Source organism: Palaemon carinicauda, chromosome 40 (genome assembly GCF_036898095.1).
Source record: "Palaemon carinicauda isolate YSFRI2023 chromosome 40, ASM3689809v2, whole genome shotgun sequence".
Classification (NCBI taxonomy): domain Eukaryota; kingdom Metazoa; phylum Arthropoda; class Malacostraca; order Decapoda; family Palaemonidae; genus Palaemon; species Palaemon carinicauda.
Window position 1 is genome coordinate 65070429 of NC_090764.1, and position 18716 is coordinate 65089144.

At 34.4% G+C, this 18716-nt stretch overlaps 1 protein-coding gene across 3 annotated transcripts in view; it reads left to right on the plus strand.

The window, feature by feature from the left end:
- The window catches only part of LOC137631828 (8-oxo-dGDP phosphatase NUDT18), a 296217-nt gene extending 281437 nt beyond the window's left edge, over positions 1–14780 (plus strand). Inside the window, exons 8-9 of one of the 3 annotated variants that reach the window (XR_011041950.1) lie at positions 12564–12642; positions 13796–14780. Coding sequence is in view for 2 of the 3 variants with exons in the window: in XM_068363834.1 (XP_068219935.1) it covers positions 13796–13817 (22 nt within the window). In the remaining variant the exon portion in view is untranslated. Of the gene's footprint in view, positions 1–12563; positions 12729–13795 lie in introns of those variants that run through there. The other 2 variants (XM_068363834.1, XM_068363833.1) reach the window with 2 other exon arrangements.
- Positions 14781–18716: the final 3936 nt, after the last annotated feature.

Genomic DNA, 18716 nt, shown 5'->3' on the forward strand with positions numbered 1-18716 from the left:
GTTTAAACTAATGTAAATCCTGTACATGTAGTCCAAAGAAGTAATAATTATACATGAGAGTTTTCTTGCAGTAGGCTGCCAAAACCCCAATAGTTCTGTACTCACACAACCAATCAATAGTTAGTTTATGTATTGTATGAATGTACAATATGTGGCTATGTGTATATATATATTGAATGATGGGTATAATGTTCAAGAACATACTACAGGGTACATATAAAAATATTACATTTTACTATTGGACAGTGTGACCGCATTATTTTACACACTACCTTTCTTTAAATTTTTAGTTCTCATTTTCTATAATATACACACCTCACTCTCCTTTATATGTATGACCAATGATATATATAGTGGAGAGAATCATTTTAACACTATCATGTACTGTACACTGCAATATACGAGCTTACAGTATCAAATAATGAATACAAAGTATAATAGTTATAAAACATGGAATATTCTCTCTTTCTCTATCTCTGACAACAATTTGACATTTGTGTATGCTTACTTGAAGACAAAGGGCCTTGGTTTAATTGAAAAGGCTCTATACTAGCTCAAGAACCACAAGTTCATCTGTATCGGCACTTAACCTATTTCACGTTGCATTCACAAAACCAAAACTACACTCGAGAGAAAAAGCTGCGGAATCGAGATTGATACTTGGCGAGATTCTCATTCTACTTCTGTGGCACCCAAAGTCAATTGCTTCCCTTTCTTATTCTAAACCCTCTCATCATCAAATAAGCCGATCAGCATACTGTACAATATCTCATTGATCATTTCATGAGCATACGCTTAGTGTCTGGCTACTTTTTGCAGGCTAAGGCATTTTATTCACTGCCAATTAGAGTCTGCCTCTCAGTCCACACTCCCCATTTAGTGAGGATAAGACAGAGTATTGGTTTACATTAAAATATATGTAGTAGTGGGCAAGTGGGACAAGAAAAGGAGCAGATATGCAAGAGATTACTGTAACTTGTTTAGTTTATTGTCTGGTAAATGTTTGAAAATATATTTACCACCATTTGGATTTTAACATTGATCCATGGTTTGTTTTACTTGGATATTTTAATGTTCTGTGCTCCAATTATAGTGATGAATTCAAAAATATTTTTTATAGAGATCATTAATGGAATACAGTTTTTAGTAATTAACACTGATATTTTCTAAGATGTCATAAATGGTTTATTTCTTTTCCATTCATTTGCCTTTCCTTTTGGAAATAGAAAATTAATATATTTAAGCTTTATGGTTTGAAGTGTTAGTTTATTTATCTCCAAGAGATTGAGGAATTAGAAGACATATCCTTAGTTTTATTATTTGTTTATGTGGTGTAAATTCTGACCAAAAGATTGGACATGAAACTTAAAATAAAATTATGGTACTTATTAGTGGTGTAATTATGTATCTAATGACAACATATAAAATATTTAACTCATCCTACTCCTATCCCTATACTGGAGCACCAATAAACTCTTCCAATTATTCAAGGTCTTCTAGTTTTCCTAAATTTCATATGACAAAATGTATGTACAGTAATCATAGGTTTGATAAATCCTACAAAATTGACAAAAAAGGTAGGTTAGCATTTGCTCATCTTGAACCTCAGATAAAGATTTTATAGGTCAGGGGCCTTTTCTTAGTAGTTATTATTTGAGAAAAATGTAGGGTTAGGAACCAGTTTGAGAACAAATTTTCCCCTATGGAAAAAATGTGCACTGACGTGATGGTCTCAATATCACTTTCAATATACAAATAGGCTTTAGAAGAAATTGTAGTTGGTGCTGGGTCTGTCAAGTTGGTAGATTTTCAGTGTCTGAAGTGCCTTAGCAAGGTTAAAGGTGTTTGCCTACTTTGATTTTTTGGCCTTTTGAGTCTATGTATTAGTTTTTGAAAGATTTGCAGTGAAGGTTTTTTATTAATCAATTTAGAACATGTAGCTTAAAATCTTCCTAATCCAGTATATAATTTAGTTCAAGACACCTAGAGGGGTATCAGCTTGATATCTGATGGCATCTAATATTATTATTATTACTAGCTAATCTACAACCCTAATTGGAAAAGCAAGATGCTATAAGCACAAGGGCTCCAACAGGGAAAAATTGCCCAGGGAGGAAAGGAAATAAATAAATGATATATGAAGTAGTGAACAAATAAAATACAATATAATAAAAATATTAACAACATTAAAATAGAAGTTCACTATCATAAGATAGTGTACATAATTTAGAATTCATAGCATATGTAAATCAGCTTGTGTGCCACAAAACATTACTGTTTACAGAAATCTAAAATGTTTTTAGGACTAAATAAGAAAGTTTTGTTTAAATATGAAGGCTTGGAGAGATCAGTTACATTACAAGCAGAAAAATACTGCAGTGTCCTCAAAATGATTTCAATTAAATGATTACCAAGTTGTTTATTAACTACTTGTGCTTTTCCCATTAGTGCAGTTATTTGTATTTATTGTATATACTGTATTGATTAAACGTGGGATAATTTTATTGCCCGTTTTCATTGAGTTTACTTAACCATACTTAACTTCTGCACTTTTCATATGTATTGCGAGTTAAGCGTGATTAAAAATGTCATCTTCCATCTTTCCTTACTGTGATGATGTGTTTTGGATTCTTTTCTGATAAAATACCTCTACCATTGTGGATCTTTGTAAGAGGATGTTGAATATTTATGACAAGCAAATATTGGAGATAGACAGCAAATATATGTAGCTTTATAGTTATGCAGATACCAATGATAAATTTATTATACAGGCAACAATTTTTAAGTTTTCTCTGTACAGTAGATTTGTATTGTACGCGGGATAATTTTGGATATGAAAAAGTAAGCGCTCATACGGGGGAAATGATTTTTCTGCCTAAAAATTAATGACAGTTTCCCAATATTCTCATAAAATAATACCAGAGATTATGCAACTTATAAATGTCCCAAATGGTCTGTACATGTGTTGTTGGCCTTTTTGCCCCTCAGGTGTTTTGGGTTCAGAATATTAGGCAGCAAATATGAATAATTTAAGTTGAAAAAAAAAAAAAGCTCAAGTTTCTTAATAATAGAAATGACACAATGATTTCCGTAAAAGGGAACGGGGACCTGTTTTTTATCCAAGGGCATAGAACTTCCGGTGATTGTGAAATTTTAAAGTGTTTGCACTTCAAAACCTAATTTATTTCAAGACTACCCAGCAGTTTGTGAGTAATTCCAGTTTGTATCACATATGAAATCTTGGCATGAGAAATGGTTACCATAACTATAAACAATAACTCAAAAATAAATATATTCCTATACATTACATGCTCCAGTTGCATCTTTTACTTTTTAATGGATCCTGCATGTATTGGGCCTTGCATGGGGGTTTATCAGAGGTAATACTGTTTGTAATCCCAGTTCTTGTTTTAATAGTCATATAAGATTCTCTCAGGGTATTGGAACTGGTAATTTTGAGCTTCTTTAATTTTATGTATTTATTTTTGTGTGTTTTATTACAGATGGACATTTTGTTTGATATCTGTGAAAAATAAAGTACCTGTAATCATATTTGGCACAAAATATTTTTGGTGTGGTGTACGCCAGTGGAATGGGCGAGTTTCCAATCAATTAAAACGTAACTGTATCGTTTAGTAAATGTTGAATGAAATTTGATTTACAAAAGTTTCATTTACAATTGAGCACAATTGAATACAACTCACTCATATAGGCAAGGATGACATTAGGTTCTTTGCAGTATTTTTTTTTCTGCCCCAACTGCATTGCTTTCTAATGTTTATTTTTCATGAGCTCCCTTTGTTGGTCTCATCCTTGTACCTTGATTCAGTTTCCACATCACACATAAGAATAAACCCTATGAATAAATTGCGAGAATGAAAATCCAAACTTGATATTCTATTATTCCTACTATTTCTGTTTTTGGATTTTGATTATTTGTATTTATGCAGCATTAGGCAAATTTGAGCATAGTATGAAAAAAGGTTATTCTACAGTATTGTTCTAAAGATGCTTTTATTCTTCTACAGTGGTTTTTATCATTTACAGTTTTTTTGGTCTGTTAGTGTGTTATATGGTAAATTAAATATAGCTGAATCTTTATTGTAGAATATTTGTATTTGTTAAATATTGGGATATTTTTTTTTCTGGTAAAACCGTAACTATTATTCAAAATAGGCCACAAGAAAGAGTAAGTTAGTAGAAAAATTTAGTTCTAATTAATTTTAACTAGTACTCCTTAAAAAAATAATTTAGGGAGAACCAAATGTTGAGGATTTGAGTAGAAGTCTTTCACAGAATGAAGATAATTTAGATCAGATATGCATAAACTTGCTGGCAAAAATGTGAATAATTATCTCTGAAGGAAACCTGGAAGGACTAACCACTCATTAAACAAACAAAAGTTATGTATAGTTCTGTGTTCTGTATAGTACCTTTAAAATAATAATTTAAACTCAAGGATATGGAAGATTATGCTAAAATAGCTATAACTTTGACCAGGATTTAAAAACAATCCCATGTGGCAGCTAACATTTAGTTACTAAAGCAACACCAAAGATAATTTCATAAATGCACTTATAATTTCTATGAACCTTCCCTGACATTTATATTGCTTCTCTCTCAAAAGTTGGCTTATATTAACATTTGCCCTTGAAATCCAAAAATTTCCCATTTCTTTTACTTTCAGTAGGCTTAGGCCTTTAGTACAGCATTGAGAAAATATAGCTGGTATATCATACCTGTTTTATTTTTGTTGACTTGGCATTGATTAGTTGACACTATGTTACCACTTTTAGATTGTGTAGCATATACAATACTGCATGTCTTATTTATATTATTAATGATTATAATGGATGTTTTCTATATTTGTTAGTCATCACTGTGAAGATCTTTCAAGTGAGTTACTGTATTTCTGGGCTATTATTATCATCATGCTCTTTGTGCCTCATGACAGGGACGGTATTGTGATTTAGATAATCATGGACAGGAATGCAAAATCCCCTACTATTCCATTTATGGAAATGTATGTTATAATAGTTCCTGACCACATTTAAAGTTCCAAATATAAAAGAAAACTAACTTTAGTTCAGGGGGGAAATCCAGAGAAGACTACTCTATTGTGGGGATGATGATTATGCCACTCCAGTCTTTCATGAGATTTCAAGCCTTGATAGTAATGAACTTCGGAAGATATTGCCGTCTTTGGTTTCTTTTGTTCAATCTAAGAAGGCCAGCGAGTCTTTGGATGAAAGGCAGAGAATATTGCCTAACCTACCTAGTTTTGAACCCTAGCCTAACTCCTGAAGTTTTGCCTAGTTCTTTCAATACACCTGCCAGTAAGGGTTCTAACAGGGCACAGCGCATGAAGGAGTTGATCGCCTCTTGTAAAGCCTCGCACTTTAAATCTAATTCAGATCCCCCTACTGCGAAACCCTTGCGTTCCGGAATCCAGTCTGCTTTTTCTAGACCACTGGATTCTAAGGTAGAAGATGGAGTTGGAAGCCTGAATCCTAAATTCCCTCCACTCACTGAAATAAGCGCTCAAGAGCAACCACTTGTTTAATATATTAATGGTGTGACTTATGGTTTCTAAGGAGATAACCGTATTTACTTCAGATAGATCTTTCGAATTTAAGCGCAAGTTGTTCGGTCGTATTGTATTCTTCTGGTAGAAGAGAGTAACAGATTTTATATAAATCTTAAAGTTAGGGTTCCATAATGTTTCGGATCACAATATTATCGTGTTGGTAGACTGGTTCCTTAAATCCCTCCACTCGCTGAAGTAGGCACTCATGATCAACCACTTTATAGCTATATTATTGGCATGATCCTGAAGAACAGGAAATCTAAAATCAATAACGCAAAGCTTTAGATAAAGATTAATGGTTGAATCCTTTTTCGAATGGCAGAGCGCCGTTCATATGTAGGCTTTGTCACTAGCATATCTCATGTTTTCCTTAGCATTGTTAATGTATATGCTAGTACCTCTACTGCCAAAATGAGTCCCTTGTCTAGTGCAGGCGCAAAGGTTTCTGTAGGAAATACTGTAAACAAAAGGGAAAGTTTGTTTTTACTTTTTAGAGGGTTCTTCTAGACTACAAAGAAGAAAGGAGGATAATACGGAGAAAAGACATTGATTCTGATGAGGAATCTAACTGTTGAGTAAACTTGGGTTTAGAATGTAACCTATCAAATAAGTTACTTAAAGGAAATTCTGGTACTACTTTTTTCTATTTCTTCTCTTAATGGTTCACTAAGATGGCTTATTTTTCAGTTTTCCCTAATTTTATAGACACCCAATTAGTTATTAGTTTTTAGTGCAAAAAAGTTTCTTATTCAGCTCCCATTTAGTGTTAAAACATTTTCTCTCTCAAAACGATTTGTGATCAAGTACAGTGTGTGTGCTTCGGAATTCCTTATAGTAAAATTGGAAATGTACAGAGAAGATTAGTGTGCCTAACATTGTAATTGGATAGAGTAGTAGATTTTCTTGCACCCATAGATGTTTAAACAAAAGAAAATTATTTAATAGAGTTTGTGCTAGGTAACTGATTAATTATTTCTTGCTAATGATTTTCCCTCTGTGGTGTATCTTATAAAAGAGAAATTTAACAAATTTTGTGGATCTTTGTCTTATTTAGGATTGCCTAACTACTATAGATAGAATGAATAATCAACAAGGTCATTATTCTGAAAAATTAATATAATTGCATCATTAGCTTACCACAAAAGATTTTGTTATTATTTGTTAACATATTCAAAACAAATATAGTATTGACATATTTAGTATAAAATGATACAATATTAACAAATTTAGTATACAAAGATATATTATTACTCTGAATAAAATTCAAGTTGGTTTCTGAGCTACCCAAAAGAAGTTAATGGTGTTTAAATCCCAATAAGAAGCTGATTAATTGTACATACAGTACATGCAAATGACCGAGTTTAATTAAAACTTATTGAATAATTTGATGAAACTTTAGACCAAGGTGTTCTTATTGAAAGCGATAGCCATATGACAATTCTTATTCACCACGAAATTAAGGAACTGAGAGATATATTCTGAATGATCTAGGAATATCTGTTTCTGAATATTTTGATAATAAGGCCTCATCAGAACCAATCTTAAAATTGTAATAAGTTATTTTTATCATATGACTTCCAGTGCATTATGTCCTAACACTGATCTTGTTTGCAACTGGTAATGTTAGTGTCATACACATGTAGAGTCTTAGTCAAAATGTCTAGCTTATGTAAAAAAAAACCTCCTAAGGAATAGGGATTTATTTAATTTGAGAATTAACAGTTTCATTATTATTAATTATAGTTCTTAACTAGCCTAAATACAGAGAATGCAATATAATTTTCAAGTCTTTTTACAGCCAGACTCGTAGGCTAATAAAAACAAGAGTGGTAGAAACTACCACACTAAAGTAAACCAGTGATGAACTAGTGGCCAAGCTTGTAAGCGAACAAAAAAGCACTGCCATCTGGAGTGATCACACGATGTAACCAACCAGCTGAGCTGATAATAATATAAGCCTTTTAACCCTTTTACCCCCAGGCTATTAGGAAATTTCCAACCCTTAACCCCCAGGGGGTTATTTTTTTCCCAGCACATTTTGCAGTATATTTTTTTTAAATTGCTCTAACAGCCTTAATTTTTTGTCATAGAGAGGTCAGGTTGGTCTCCTTCTCTTGGAAAATGCCTGAATTTTCTCAAAAAAATTATCAAAATTATGAAAAAAAAAAAATTTTATAGCATTTTTTTGCGAGGACGTACCGGTACGTCCATGGGGGTAAAGGGATGGCTTTTGTGAAACGTACCAGTACGTCCTTTAGGGGTAAAAGGGTTAAAAGCATCTATGACATGAAATGCCATCTCCCAAATTAAAACTATATTCTTAAAGAGCATTTACTTTCGTGAGAGGTGGGATTTAAGGATCCAGCTATCAAACTTGTCTTCTGCCTTACAATCTAGATGTCATATAAAGTGACTAGGATTTGTGGCAATGCAAGGGTTGAGCTGCAAAAGGAATAAAGTAATTCAAGAAGATTGAGACTCGTATGGGAGAAACTCAACTCTGTAAGATGCAATGAACATCAGAACCCTTACTGAAGGAACACTATGCAACTATGACCACAATACCCAACTATGGAAGCTAAGATAGTGTAAGAAACTGGGCAGTAAAGTCAGACTTACCACCCACAAGAGAAGACCAGCTGGCCTTTGAGAATAACACACAAAGTTAAATAACTTAAAACCTAAACAGGTTGATTACTAACTTGGCTGGTAAGAAAGCATTGGCATGTCATATTGTTATCAACTCTATAAAAAAAATAACTACTCAAATAAAATGAGTTTTCTTAGCCATTATGAGTAACAAATGGCAGCTGTTCTGTTTACAACATAGAAGCTTCACTCCTGTCCAGTGTATATTCCCCTGTTCCATAAACACTAACTAGGAGCCTAATTCACGAAAAAAAATAGTTGGATATTGTAATCCTCACAAGGATTATTTGAAAGCCAAGGCTTTCCTTGCTCAGTAATACAAACCAAATGAGTAGGTATTAAATAAGAATGCAATAAAAATTATCACAATCTGGGAGGGGAGATCTTGACGAGAGTTGTGATGGAGAAAACTGATGAATGGATATCTCCTAGCGTGCTACTTAACAGTGCAATTATCCACTAGATTGTCTCATCACTTTACTGGGGCTTGTATCTTTTTAAAAGAAAGTAAATAGAAAATTTTTGGTGGTTAATATCAATAAAACAAGCTTCTGGAGAAGAATCAATATGAATATTTTGGGAGGTTCATGAAAATATTCTATTAGACTGAAGGCATTTTGTTATTCAAACAATAATAATGTAATTATTTTTTCTGGTTCATTAATGTTTGAAATGAAACTAGATAAAATTAGATACAAATAATTGGTTCTTGAGATACGGTAAAGGTTTAAAGACCATTCATGAATGGTAGAGGCAAGGGAGAGTGTCAAAGCCCTGGCTAGTATGACCCCATCCTTAGCTCACAAGGATTCTAAGGTTGCAAACACTACAAGAAACTATCGAGCTTGAGCGGGATCAAACCCCAGTCCAGCGATCGCCAGGCAGGGAAGTTTCCAATAGGTAATTTTCCTATTTTGATAAAATGAAGAATTTTAATTGGATTACTTGCTGGTAGGAAATCCATTTCAGATTCACCCTTCAAGTGTTTGGTAGAGCTAATATAGCAGTCAGAGATCATGTGAATTTTCCAAAATCAGTTGGAATTTTCACTGACGTGTAAAGTTAAAAACTTCTACTGTTCTAAGGTATAAACTAATATCCCTATGTCTGTTCCGACTTTACATCGCTCATCCTTAATTATTGAATACAAAAAGAAATCCATGTTATGCTATTTTTCCCTGACCTTACGTTGGTTTCTACTTAGTAAAATATTTGATTATGTTGGTTTCTACTTTGTAAAGTAATGATTGTGTTGGTTTCTACTTTGTAAAGTAATGATTATGTTGGTTTCTACTTTGTAAAGTAATGATTGTGTTGGTTTCTACTTTGTAAAGTAATGATTATGTTGGTTTCTACTTTGTAAAGTAATGATTGTGTTGGTTTCTACTTTGTAAAGTAATGATTATGTTGGTTTCTACCTCGTAAAATAATGATAAAGTGCTGTACTGTACAGTAATGTACTTCACATGGTAGCTTAATAATGTAGATATCTGGTTTTTATATAATGATAGCAGGTTGCACATACTGTTTTGTGTTCACTACTGTATGTGTATTGAAAACATTTAAGTCACTTTATAAGGTGAAAAAATCCAGTCTTCATAAAATAATTGCCTTACATTTGATCTGTTGAAACCAATTAACAACTTAGGGTGGGTTATTACTGTACAGTATTTGTCAGTCATGTTGAATTAACGACAATCACTTGCAAAAACACCGAGCACAAAAATATTACAACTTGCGGGCAAGTCCAAAGCAGAAGGATGACCTGGAGAGCGCGAGTAGTAGGTGTCGGTGGGGTAGTCCAACTGTATTCTCTAGGGCCTGTCACGGCCCTCCCCTTTGATGAAGGGATTATCTAAATGGAAGACAGCCTGTGAATAGTGGTTTCTACACGCCCTTGTTAAATACACGACACCCACAAGGTGATCGCGCGAGGGTTGTAACCTCTGCATTCCATGCTTTTATCTTTCTCTAGTATATTTGGAAGATTTATATTAGAAAAGTGTAAAGAAGGACCCTTTTCACCGGGCGTCACAGGTTTCTCCCCAGAAATAGATTTTTCCTTCGTCAAAATCCCTTTTGTTTTTGTTTTATCAAAGACTCAAATACCAATTATACTAATAGAACTTTTACTATTTATTTATCTGTCATTGCCGAAAAGTTGATGTTAGCAATGAGAACATATAGGAAGCAGGAAATTTAAACTATGCAAAGAGGACAGGACATAAAGATTAGAATGAAAAAGATAACTTACCGAGAATCAGTCATTTAGTCTTTCAGTTATGAATCAATAAAATTTTCTCAATTTTATCAAACATGGGAAAGCCTACATCTCGAGCAAGTATGCTATCCTGGGTCAGAGAGGACGATTGGGTCCCTTTCTTTTCTCTGATCATCCCATGACAGTAATGGCAGGGCATCTGTATGGTTTTTGTAACACAAGTCTTCCTATACTAGATGAATACTTTGAAGTTTTGGCAAAGGATGATCAGTTACATCATGATGACAGGATCCTGATTTTGATGTTTTTAGGAAACTTATTGTATTTCAAACATGTTTGGAATGGATTTAGGTCAGCTAGTATTGTTATGCAGGTTACTGAGAAATGGAAGAGTTCTGGTCACCTTAAAGAAGTTTCTACCAAGTCCATCTCTTTGGGAATAAAAAGGGACACTTATGAAACCAACTTCAAAAAATGAGTCGGTGGGACTATCCCTGTTGGTTATCCAAGGGACTTTCCTTGAAATGAGAGTTCCAGACCTCTGTCTGTTCACTGGTGCTTCACAGGAGGGATGGGGAGCAACTCTAAAATTTCTTCATTTGTCAGGGAAGTGGACGATGCGAGGATTATCTCTTCATATCAAATTATCTCTTCATATCACTTGCCTGGAACTTTCTGGCTCAGGAGCTACTGGTAATAAGAAAGTGCATGGAATTGTATTTCGGCAACACGACAGCATTAGCTTATCTGAAAATGGGGAATCAGGTCAGAACTGCTATTGATTTGGACGAATTTGAGAACAGTCCATCCCCTCGGTTAAACCAGGAAAATCAAACACCTTAGCAGATCAGTTAAGCAGGGAATAACCAAATTCTTCCAAATGAATGATATCTGCATCTCTGTGTCTAGAGACTTGGAATTGTTGGGACGATCAAACAAGGACTTGTTTTTTTCTTTTTTGCAACATCTCTAAACTCTATTTTTGCCTTGTGTAAATATAATGGACAAAACAATAGTAAAGCTTAGGCCTACCTTTTAAGAACTTTCCAGAGTACACCATTTCATTGATAGCATGAATTAAAATTTTCCACCTTTGCTATTAGCAGCTTAGTTTGTCCAATGATATGAAGATATTAGTAAAACTGAGACTGGTTGCAGGTTTTAATGTTGACAAAAAAGTTCTGTTTGGCATGCAATTTATTCACTGTATCAAGACATGATAAAATCTGTTTAGATAATAATAATCTTTATTTTATTTCATGTAATATCATGATGGGAATGATGCAAGTGAGGTGAGAAAGGTACTTATTGTTTATAAAATAATTGTAGCAAAGTAAATGGAATCTTATGCTTTGATTTCATTGGCATACACTAGTGTTATTGATACAAATTGATATGTAAGGGCCACATAAAATTAATGGCTGCTCCATATCTAATTTACTATATACAGAATATATCATCTTAATTATTCTTGGGACACCACAACTTTTTCCTTATTTCAGAATTCTAAGCTTAGTTTGTAGCAGTTATAGAACAGTTATGTCTATTTGCAATAATTTTTCTTATTGTTTTTTCTATCATATATTTTTGGTTCTCTAATAATACGTTGTATTAGGTTTACAGTTTCTTTATGGTATCCTCATCTTCCTATTTATCACGTTTTCTCAAGATGTTACAAAACGCTGTTTCTCTACTTATCTCAGAAGATGATTCTGGTTTAGCTCACCTTCCTTGAAAACTTTCATGAGTAAAAAGTAGATTCTGAAGCTTAATTGAGTAATTCCTCCAGCAAAATATTATCCAGTATCCTTTCAACTATAATACCCGAAGATCCTCAATATGTGGCATTTTCATTTTGGTCCAGCGTATACAAAAGTTTTATTAGTTAGCTATGTTAAATGTTCATTTGTTCCATCTTCAAGTTGGATCACTATAATTTTGTACCATAAAGCAATACAGTATTTCTCACGTTTAATCGTATGAATGTTTTAAGAAAATCAACTTCCTTAATAAGAGAGAGCTTTACTGAATGTCAAATGAGATGAGGAAATTATTCTGTTGTAAATAACTGGTTGTCTTTGTTCAGGGCTCCTTTCCGTTTTTCAGAGTGGCAACCCTTATCAATTGAACTTCTTAAGGTCGCGTCACTTCCGCTGACATCACCAGCTGATGAAATCCATTTGCGGTCAGTCCTTACACTACCACTACACCTAGTACTGCTCTTCTTCCTTCTGCCTATCAAGACTTCTGGATGCATTCAGTACACGTTCTTTAGTGGCACTTTTCCCCGAAAACTTTCCGTAGGTACACTGCCGAGATTGAAAGGTTTGGGATAAATTAGAGGTCTAATGTAGAATGGGCCACATGTGTGTTTTTCCTATTACAATTTCCTTTCTAACTAGAACTCTACAGCTGCAATATATTACTTTTGGAAAAAGTATAAAACCTATGCAACTTTCTCTTTGCTCTAAGATAAACATCTTAGTTTAGCCCTCAACACACTCACTGTTCAGTATGCATGGAGTATTAGAAATGATATCGATTTGGATCAATAATTCAATGTAGTAAATTGTAATATTTTAATATTTCAATGGAATCACTGTTTATTTTCAGAAGCACATTTAAAGCACACTGGACCTTGTTCTGACTTTAATGTAGGTAAAGGTATGGTCCCTGATAAAAAACAAATATAAAGTAGGAATACATAAATGTCAAGATATTAAACAATGGTCTAACTTTTCTTAAAGTACCAGGTAACTGCAATATCAGAGCTTATGGTGTTGGTGAGTTTCAAGAAGGCTAAATTTGTATTTTATGGTTTCCGTCTCATTCTTATGAATGAAAGCAATTGTTGTTGCAAAAGCTTTATTCAACAGGACCTGTAGTACGAGAGGTGTTTGAAAAAAGATCTTCAGTTCTTTAGAAGAGCTATTAGTAAGGTTTCTTTTTTTTTTACTGTGGGAATTCAGTTCAATGTAATGAAGATTCCTTTTTCCATAAGGTCGTTATTGGATTGGTGGTAAAGAAATCACAACTTTAGTCATGTCATTCCTGAGTAAAATTCTTGTGAGTTATTGTCTCTGTAACTGATAACAAAATTTTGTCTCTAGAAACTTGCAAGATGGTAAGTGCCGCGATGAAACTGTTTAAATTGTTTAAGATTAAACTAATGTACTTTTCATGTACTGCACTTTGGTTTAAAAAAATATTTCTGTACTGTACTTGTAAAAAGTTAATGGAATTTTTTTATGCAACGGTGTAGTGCCTATAAATATTTTCTTTGGGTTTTCAAGAAATAGTTACTTCATAGATTATTATTATGAGTGTTTACTTTTCAGTTACTGGGAATCTTCTGCTTAGTAAGTTGGAGAAGTCTAGTGAGGAGATTGCAAGCGCTGGTAAGGGTGATCGCAATGGCAATTAAGGCTTCGTTACTTCTAGGGCATTCAGCGTCATTCAACTCGGTTGGATTTTATTTATCGGCAACTGATTTAGGCACAATACTGTACATGAGAGCATTTGAGACAACAATCAAGGCAATATGGCAATACCTTTTCTTTTATTTCTTGTTGCCTGAATATTTTTTAAAGATTATATTAATAACAACAGAGCTTTCTGTTGTATTCATACTGCTTCCATTTTATTATTCACTTTCCAAAAATTAATAGAGCCCACACTAGAAACATTATTATATTAAAAACTTTTAAAATATAGTTTTCCAATTTCTAGTATTTCCTCATCAACCCATTTTCCTCTTCGTATTTTCTGTAGATGAACGTTTAAGGCTTGCATTTCCTAACAAAATTGTCCAGTGCTGTATTGGCCTTTCCACGGTTTGAGATATAAATTTTGAAGCAGAAACATTTTTTCTTCACAAAACTAACTTTTTCATTCACAAACTTGAAGTAAAGACCATTAAGTTTTCACTCTTTTCCAATTTTATTACAACACTGATTACAGTACTAGGAACATTACGATAATGCCCATGTACCATGATGAATTTAATGAAGTGGACAGCAAAGGAGGTGATGTCGGCACTACACGGTTCAGGACTTGACAATATTGTGGATTTTGTTACTCTGGTGTTTAATTTTAAGCTTTTCAATGTATATAATTGCCTAACTATTTTGGTACTTGTCTATCTCCATAAGATATAACGCCTTCTGACACTTCGCTAACTCTTGTTCGCGGATAACCAATTTGACTGGATTATTTTTGTAAGAAAAAAAAATTATTGTAAACTAAACAGTTTATCTTTTTATTACAGCATTTCCTTTATAACCTGTGTTCTTGAATAGTTAATTTTACAATTGATACAAATTAAGTTGGGGATATTGTTCCAGACAATTTTTTTTTTTTTTAAAAACAATAGATCTAAAATTAGGAAAGATCATGGTATTGTAGATATGGAGGTACGAAAGATCATTATAATCTACCAAGACATAAATACGGTTAATGTACTTTGTGAATACAGATGGAAGATGTTTTCCGATTATAGTATCACCAAAAAAGGTCAAATGGTTAAATATGGACTTTACCATCAGTTTAATTTTGGTGCCAATTAGTGAATAGTAATGAAACTTCATATGTTTTATCTAATTACCAAGACAAATCTTGATATTTATGAGGATTTTCCTTTATTTCATCTTTTTCAACTTGCCATTTCATACAAATGGAGTGGAGTAACTAAGAGATTTGGGGGCCTGGAGAGTTGAGTTAATTGAGAGGACCCCCTTCCCCTTAACCTAGGGAGTTGGTAATTTTAAACGTATGCTTACATACTTTTATTCTATGACCCTTCTTTGGAGGCCTGGAGGTATTTTAAAAAAGGGACCCCCTACTCCCTTAGCTATGGCCCTGTACATATGCAAAAAAGAACAGCGAAATGCCTGTACTCAACTGCCCCAGATGAATAAAACAAGAAAATATCTTATGATTACAGACTCTGTTAACATTCTTACAGACACTGCTTTCATACTGTTGTGTTAAGCAAGATGAGACAACTAGTTTGTGTTGACTTTACTACACAATATTCTAAATACTTAATTGTCAACTCAAAAGATTGATTGATTGATTGATTTAAAGTTTTCAGGCATCCTGACATCTGAGGTCATTGACGCCGGTAACATTTAATTTATGTATACAAAAATAAAAGATAAAATAAAATAAAAAATAAAAGAGTATTCAATTAAAATCATAAAAGTTGAATGTAATAAAAGTTAAATATTTTTCAGAAGACCTGCTTCTGAAATAAATCTAAAAATGCCACTTGCATGGTAGGACACATCACTTCCAAGAATCTTGGCAAGGATGAACCTGCCACCCTCACCTCGAGCCTCAAACAAATATCTATTCCGCAAGTTGTTATAATTGGGGCATTCGGTCAGCAAATGCCTTACTGTTAGAGGTACTAAGCAGTCATCACAATACGGTTGGTGTTGGCCCTTCAGCAGAAACTCGTGTGTCAACCGAGTGTGACCAATACGGAGACGACAAAGAGACGTCTCCCATTTTCGGGGCATCATATTATACCTCCAAGGAGATATGTCATTTGCTATCTCTCGCATTTTATTGCCATCTTGACTATCCCATTGCTGTTGCCATTTATTGCAAACCAAGTTCTTGATGACAGGTAAGAAATCATTACAGGCAATGGGATACCTTCTTGGCAGCAACTCGGATGCAGCCTCCTTAGCCAGTGAATCTGCCTTCTCATTCCCAGACACACCTACATGTGCTGGAACCCAACAAAATTGAACTGTTATACCTCTCCGTCCAATAATGAGAAGCCATTCTAAAATCTTTAAAACTAGAGGGTTATTAGAATTAAAAACTTCCATAGCTTGAAGGACACTCCTTGCATCACTAAAAATTGTAAAATTACCCTCCTTCTCCAATGCTATTTTCTCAATAGCGGTTAATATGCCATACAGTTCGGCAGTAAATATGGAAGCGGTCAGAGGAAGTGCACCTCTACAATTAAAACCATTACTATGTACTCCAAATCCAACGCCAGCATCAGATTTGGAGCCATCAGTATAGATAAAAGTTGATCCTCTATGTTCTTTAACATGTTCATTAAAAAGAGACCTGGCTTCTAGGTCTGACATATTCTTCTTATCTCCAATAAAATATTTACAAAAAGATATCTCTGGTAACTTCCATGGAGGCGTTGATGATACCTTGAATGGAAGTACCTTATTTCTAATTATATCCAGACTATTTAATAATCGTTTCACCCGAAAGCCATAGGGTTGAGGAGATTTTGGGTGCAACTCAAAGTATGATGCGTGTCTTACAAGGCTTGCAGTCTGAAAGGCTAGAGAGTTAGGGAGTCTTTGCAATCTAAACCAATACCGAAGAATGGAAGACATTCGGTAAAGGTCTAGAGGTAACTCTCCAGCATCAACAAGGAGACTTGGGATAGGCGAGGTTTTAAAAGCTCCAGTAGACAATCTAATACCTGCATGATGTATCGAGTCTAATATTTTTAACCGGCTTGAGGTGGCTGAAGAATATACCTCACAACCATAACTAATTTTGGAAAAAATCAAGGCCTTGTATAATTTTAAAATAGTACTGCGGTCTGCCCCCCATGATGTATGGGATAATACTTTTAAGATATTCAGAGCTTCAACACATTTAGCTTTTAATGCTTTTAAGTGAGAAACCCATGTAAGCCTACAATCAAATATCAAACCTAAAAATTTAGCTTCTCTTGCACATGGTATCCGTTGACTTTTAATGTATATATCCGGGTCTGGATGTACTCCCCGGATACGACAAAAATGGACAATGGTAGTTTTACTTGTCGAGAACTTAAATCCATTCATGTCAGCCCACTGGATAATTTTATCAATAGAGAGTTGGATTTTTCTCTCAACCATTGCCATTTTAGTGCCAGCAAATGATATTGAGAGATCATCCACAAATAATGTTGAGAGAACATCCTGGGGAATGGCTGAGGATATCCCATTAATTGCTAGTGCAAAAAGGGTTACACTCAGCACACTACCCTGAGGAACTCCTTCTTCCTGGCACTTACTCTCTGATAGAGTTTCCCCCACTCTCACTTGAAAAACTCTACGTGAAAGAAATGCCTGAATAAATAGTGGCAGCTCTCCTCTCAATCCCAATTCATGAATGGTTTTAAGAATACCATATCTCCATGTGGTATCATATGCCTTTTCAAGGTCAAAAAATACTGTAACATGGTGCTGTTTGGAAGCAAAGGCTTCACAAATAGAAGACTCTAGTCGTATCAACACATCAGTCGTTGAGTGCATTTTTCGGAATCCACATTGAATCGGTGATAAAATACCTTTCTTTTCAAGGTACCACACCAGCCTTGCATTGACCATCTTCTCCATGATTTTACATAAACAGGATGTCAATGCAATTGGACGATAGTTTGCTGCTAAAAACTTGTCTTTACCGGGTTTTAAAAAGGCTAAAATAATGGCTAGTTCCCAAACACTTGGGTAACTATGATCATGCCATATTCTATTAATAATACTTAAAATAAATAGCTTTGTATTAAAATGTACATGTTTAATCATTGCATATGGAATTCCATCGGGTCCAGGGGCTGTATCATTGCAATGAGCAAGTGCGGAATCAAATTCTCTTTCAGTGAAAGGAGAATTATACGACTCTTCCCTTCTTGTTGCAAAATTTAAAATTTTCTTTTCTTCAGTGCTCCTATACTGGTGACCAGGGGCTCCTTCACACTTGCTGGATACATTTGAAAAATGATTAGCCAGGGCATTGCTAACATCATTTGCTTCGGTTACATACTGGCCATTCACCTTCAACACTGGTGGTGGGTTGGGGGTGAATTTGCCAGCTATCTTTTTTACTTTCCTCCACACAGCAGATGGTGGTGTCCTACTGTTAATGGAGGAAACAAAAGACATCCATGACTGGCGCCTTGCTTCTTTCATGGCACGACGGAACTGTGCTCTACATTTCTTGTACATAATTAAATTCTCATCAGTTCTGCGTCTACGCAATCGTGTTAGAGATCTTCTTGTGGCTCTGTGGAGGGCAGTTAGTTCTGAAGACCACCACGGGACGGGTCGTCGTTTGAATAACCCTGTTGTTTTGGGAATTGAATTGACTCCAGCTGTATGGAGAGTTCCATTCAGTAAGTCTATGGCATCATCGATATTTTCAACTTGTCCTGCATCCCCCTCAATTTCGCTTAGTTCACGAAATTTATCCCAGTCCGCCTTGTCAAGATTCCATCGTGGCGATCCC